This window comes from Hippichthys cyanospilos, chromosome 3, assembly GCF_059441005.1.
Source record: "Hippichthys cyanospilos isolate Australia breed blue-spotted pipefish chromosome 3, RoL_Hcya_1.0, whole genome shotgun sequence".
In the NCBI taxonomy this organism is placed as follows: domain Eukaryota; kingdom Metazoa; phylum Chordata; class Actinopteri; order Syngnathiformes; family Syngnathidae; genus Hippichthys; species Hippichthys cyanospilos.
In genome coordinates, this window is record NC_142371.1 from 7,341,501 (window position 1) to 7,347,500 (window position 6,000).

A 6,000-nucleotide genomic window follows, 5' to 3' on the forward strand; every position below is an offset into this window, starting at 1 on the left:
CATAATCCATCTCTCTATTTTCTTCTGCTTTTTAATCGGGTTACAAGGGTAGCATCTTAAACAGGTAAACCCAGACTAGCACTTTCCAGCATCTTAATCCAGCTTTTCCAGTCAAAAATTGTTCCCATGCCAGTCGAGTGACATGAACTCATTCATAATGCCCGAGCTACCTGCTACCTGCGCAGCCGCCCTGCAACCCTGCAAACAAAACTAACTTGTATCCATTACCCTGTTATTTTTAGTCACAATACACAGCTCACAATCATTGGGCAAAGTGAGATTCTTGGTCAATTAGTAAACTGAGAGCTTCAGAGTCCACCTTACAGCTGTCGTTGCACCAATTGGTCTGTGGATTCATGGTACAGTATTTAGTACTTGGGGTAAATATAAAACCAGAAAGGAAAGGAATTTTCCCCCAATGAGCACGGTCTTAAATTTCCTTTCACCAATTTCCAAACCCCAAATTTGGAATTGCTGATTTGGAAAAGCTTGATAGCACTCCTAGCTGCTGGTGTCCATCAATGGGTTTGGGGATTGTTGTCACAACAGTTACTGATTGTTGACTGAGTTTTGTGTTATTCATTTACAAGCACACCAAGCCGCTAGGCGGTAATAGTGTCGGCCTCTATGGCAACAAATAGAGTAGAGCAGGGGTGTCCAAAGTCGGTCCTCGAGGGCCGCTGTCCTGCATGTTTCCAGGTTTCTTTTCCTGACACACCTGATTCAAATGATCAGGATCCTTATCAGGTTTCTGCTGAGCGGGCTGATGAGCTGATCATTTCAACCAGGTGTGTCAGGAAAAGAAACCTGGAAAACATGTAGGACAGCAATCCTCGAGGACCGACCTTGGACACCCCTGGCTCAGTAGAGTGATGATGTAAATCTCCGGGTTATGATTGCTAAATACAAACACAAAATTTGGCAAAACTCCACTTTGTTCTGATTTTTTGGAACCTTCACTTATAATCAACAAAAAAAAATCTGGGCACATATAGCAGATTTATCACCCGTTTGCTATGTTGACTATGCCTTAAGCTGGACAATAAGGACCTGTCTTGCCTACTCAAAAGTCAAGCTACACTGTGGAGAACCACAGTAAGCTAGGGGCAAAAAAGCAACACCTGCACCTGTCTGTCAAAAAGTAATTGTTATTTGTGCATTTAACAAGACCCATAGCTCTGTTTACCCAGTAACTTTGACATGAAAATGTTACAATGTCGTTCAAGTGTTGCTTGAAAGAGGAGTATCCATTCAGCTACAGTACCAAGTCATGGACACAAAAAGACGGAATGGTTCGGACAAATGAATCGTAACCTAAAAGCACACTTACAGTATTTTAACCACGCAGGGAGGTCAGCGGTTCATAGACAAATATTCAGCAATAAAATATTTTGGCGGTGGTGTAAATTCAGATTTAATGGCTTGGCAGGTGCTCTAACGATCCAACTATTGTTTTACGAGGAATTGAAATGATACTTTCCCATGATGGGGCCACTTGAAATATTATGTTGATTTTTGCCGTCGGTTCACAGATAATCATCAGGCATATGTAATATGGATTGTTATGTGAAATGAACTCATTGGTAACATGTTGAGCAGGTAGTGTTAAGTCCTGAGTTTTTTTTTTTTTTTAAGAAAATAAAATATGTGAAGGCAGTCTTATCCCTCCCCCATCTTCTTCCAAGTCATATACAGATAAAACCAACAAAACACAAACACTTCGAGTTGGCTCAGTACCCTGAGAGAGAGATTGTGCGAGACCACTGTGACTCACTGTTTGCGTGACTGTTTTGTTTTTTTGTGCCTGTATCTACATGTACATTTGTATGAATCTGTGTATAGGTGCATTTGTATCTGTTTGTGTTGTTGTTACAGCGTGTTAATTTGACTTTGCAGTCAGATGACAGTGCCACTGTACAATATGACGCTCAAATGTGCCAAGTGTGGAGTTATCTCGTCGGCTGACGTATCCACCACAGCTACCAGTAACGCCATGTTAGTTCCGCTAATTATTTTTCCTTAACTCTTCTTGCTGCTATCTGCTCATCAACTTTACACTTCTCTTGTTCTCCCTCTCTTGATTGGTTCTGTTTTCATTATCCGATTCATTTTTTCCTCAAACTTATCTTTTTAGGCATCCAATTCAGAATAGGGATATGCCCCTCCAATAGTACTGAAAGAGTGACACAAATGCATTCAGTTTTTGTAGCTCACAGTCTGTAATATCTGGTTTGACATAAAAGGCAGAATATGAGACAAGAGATCAACGTCATATTTTTGTTAACAACGATTTCGTATGGTAATTGTAACATTATTTGGGACATTATTATTTTCAACATTTGTAACATTTTTATGTGAGCCAAAAGAATGGAACTCTCAGGCTAAAATTAACCAGACTTACTGTATTTAATCTTTAAGCTTACAATACCTGCATCAGGGTTATGATCAATTGAAACCACTTGACTTGCTTGCTTATGTGAAAGTTTTCATTCCAACATTTTGACAATGCTCTTTGTTTTACAGCTTACTTTATTAGCTCTCCAATTTCGGAGTACACTTCATGCACCACAGGGTTTATGTCTCAAGATTGACTTGGCTAGTCTTAAACATTCCTCTTCTTTCCTCTGATGAACTCATTTGTTATTTTGGCTGTGTGCTTTGGGGCCTCATAATTATGACTGAAACACAAACTCAAAATTGGTCAGATTGCATCTTTATTTAAATTGAATGATTTTTTTTTTCCGTAGTTGTTTGCAATACCTTTTCTGCTACCATCATGGTTCATCACTGAAAGTTAGTGAAATTATCCCAGAAGAAAACATACAAGCCCAAATCATAACATTACCTACACTAGAAACTAAGTGCATGCAATTTAGCCTTGATTGGCAAGATCAGCTTTTGTATTGGCAATAGTGAACAGAGCAGCAGACACTAACTTTCTCCAAACCTTAGCCTTTCTGTCACTTTTCAAACAATGTAGCTTTTTTCTCATTAGTCCATCAGTTTTATCCCAGCGTTGTTATCAGCTCACCTCTGTACTTCGTACTTGTTTTGCTTTGTCTAACTAATGAGTCGTTTACATCTTCTGGTGCAGCATCTGTTCATCTATTCATACTTCAACTTTCATCCTCCCCGATCTGCTTGGAAGAATAGCTTGTTTTTCTTTTTCTTGAGACAGCATGGTGCCAACGTGTGGTTTGAGATGCATGGTTGTTGCTAAAGATAAACTATGAGCACGAGCAGCCCACATCTTTTTTTTTTCTCTCATCATGTGTAAGATCACATGTTAAAACGGATTAAGGTGTTAAAAATATGTTTGTGTACCCTGCTTCAGGGTTTGTTTTTACCGTTTTCACTGTGGACACCTTTCGCTATTCATCTGGGGAACCTATTGTAGTATGAATTTTGTCTTCATGGATAAAACCCAAATCTGAAATTTAGCATGGCCATTCAGCAATCTTTATTTTTTGGGCAATCAACGTAGTACAGTACCCTTTAGTAACATAATGTTACATGTTCCACTACTTTTGCTCACTTGAAAAAAAAACAAAAAACGGGTGGGTTTAAACAAAAAGTGCTATTTCTAAGTTGTCTATCCAATTCAGAATACCTGGACGTAAGATGTGAAATGATGAGCTCTTGTGTCATATTCAGCATTTGATCTAAAGTTTCAATTAATAATAATGAGAAATATCACAAAGAAATTTAACATAGTGTTGATATACATAAATACACATACAAGTGTTTAAGTGAAGTAAAGTTTGAGATTTGAAAAATGATTTTATGTGACTGTGTTTTCCTTTGTGATGACCGATAAAAGACAAGCACATTCATAATCTGTAAAGAGCAGATATTATAAAATTTCTGAAATTTATGTTTGTATTGATCAAACATACAGTATATCTATAGTGTATACTGTGTGTGTGTGCTTGCAGACGTGCTTGCGTGTGAGTGTGTGTGTCTATGGGTGGGAGTGTGTGCATGTATGATGTTTGCTGGACATTTTATTTTTTAACTGCATGATCTGATATTGCTGTGCTGGAACATCAAGCAGAAACTCCCACTCCTGTATCCCAATCATTAACTGTAATGCACAGTATGCAGTGTATTCAAATTATTAGCACGGCTGATGGTTTTTTTTTTTTTTTTGCATTCTCACCTTATTTTTCTATAGTTCTATAGCAATTACTATTAAAAAAAACATTTGCTGCAAAGTAAAAAGTAAGAAAAAAAAGAAACATCTCTTTAATTACCAGGCCCTATGTGAAATAAATTCCTTACTGAATATTACTTAATCATGAACTAGCAGTGAATAATTTTTGGAAAAGCCCAATTAATGCCGAACCTGTTCAATGACAAAATAACTTCCCAACAAATACAAGTTGTCAGAAAAAACAAAGATCAGCAAAGAACTCAAAAAGTCACTTTTCATAAAAATTTAGAAACAAATGGGAAAAATGCTTTCTGCTTTCTGTAAGTTTTAATGACTGCAGAAAACCACAGTGAGTGTCATTACCCAAAAATGGAGGAAACATGGAACAATGGTCCACAAGAGTGGTGACCGCTTTATAGAAATCACCCATAGAGCACAGTGACAACTCATCATTGAGTTCATAAAGAAATCTAGAACAAATTATAAAGACCTGCTGGTCAGGCCAGCATTAAAAAAAAACCAAACAAAACGATATTAGCAGTCAAACGTGGTGGTAGTCTGATGGTCTTTGGCTGCTTTGCTGCCACTTTGGGACATGAATGACTTAATGTGATTGTTGGAACCCTGAATTCTGATTATTACCAGAAAAAAAAAAAAAAACATTTTAATGACCAAGGACCTGTGGTGGGTAGCCAATACAGCTCAAACGAGCATAAAAGTGCACTGAAATACACAGGGAGAATGCACCGCCTGCCAATCATCTCCTTTAAATGAAAGCAGCCAAACATTGTAAGAAGGCCAGACATTGCTTCAAAATACACTATAGTTTAACAAGTAATTAATGACACAAATGGGATTGGAACACGTTTATTAATACTTGATACTTTATCTCTCAGAGAAAATCCTGATGTAAACAAAATGGTGGTGTTTTTTTTTTACTTTTTCGATTGACATTTTTTTGGGGCTGATTTTTTTTTTTTCTTCGCCCATGTATTGCACTGCCATGCGCACAACCAACACCATCTCAGCGGATGACCGGTCAACATTAAGCACCCCTAATCTAGGCCTTCAATTTAGGCCTTCAATTTTAGGGGCAACTTTTGTTTCACACAGGACCAAATAGTTTTGAATTGTTTACTTTGCTTGTCTTTGTCTCATATTTACCTTTGTTTGATGTTCTTAAACATTATATAGTAACAAACCATGATGTAACAACTAACTAGGCGTATCAATAAATCAGAGGAATTTGGGGCATATCACTTAGACAAAATAAACACAAATAGAGACAAAAAGGCCAACGCCAATAAATAAAACCAAAATGTTAAGTTCAGCAGCACTCAAACTACATTTTCAGACTCATTTTAATAACATATTCTTAGTTGTCATTGGTTTGTTGTTATAATGATAAGGCACTTTTTTGATTGGGTTGACTTGCTCCACATAATGCAATTAAAATTATTAGTAAGCTTAAGGAATATGAATACATTTGTGCGAAATTTTTTTCTTGTCAAAATTAAATGTATTTGCGAAAACAAATTAAACTGCCATGTACATGAATGTCCTCCGTAGATTTATAATTATTTTGACTTGAAAGAATAGATTGGATTTACAGTAGGCCGACACCAATGATAAAGACAATAAGCTTTGAGGAAATGGGCCAAGGTCTCTTCTCATCATTCTTTTTAGGCTAAGAGCAACGTAAGGCAAAGTAAAAATTTCTTTCATGTGATCGCAATGCAAAGGAAATAATATGTACTCATATACGATATGTTATCCCAATTTAAGACATTAAATGGTACAACAATGCCTATTAGTTTTTACTCAGATGTTCAACATTTTAGATGATG

General features: G+C 36.9%; 1 protein-coding gene across 6 annotated transcripts in view; it reads left to right on the forward strand.

The window, feature by feature from the left end:
- adgrb1a (adhesion G protein-coupled receptor B1a) overlaps positions 1-6,000 on the forward strand; it is a 123,791-nt gene that overhangs the window by 100,821 nt on the left and 16,970 nt on the right. For 5 of the 6 annotated variants that reach the window (XM_088410107.1, XM_088410105.1, XM_088410106.1 and 2 more), the window contains one exon: positions 1,897-1,995. The exons of the other annotated variant lie outside the window; for it this stretch is intronic. In XM_088410107.1, coding sequence (XP_088266233.1) covers positions 1,897-1,995 — 99 coding nt within the window. The remainder of the gene's footprint in view (positions 1-1,896; positions 1,996-6,000) is intronic. 6 annotated transcript variants of the gene reach the window in all.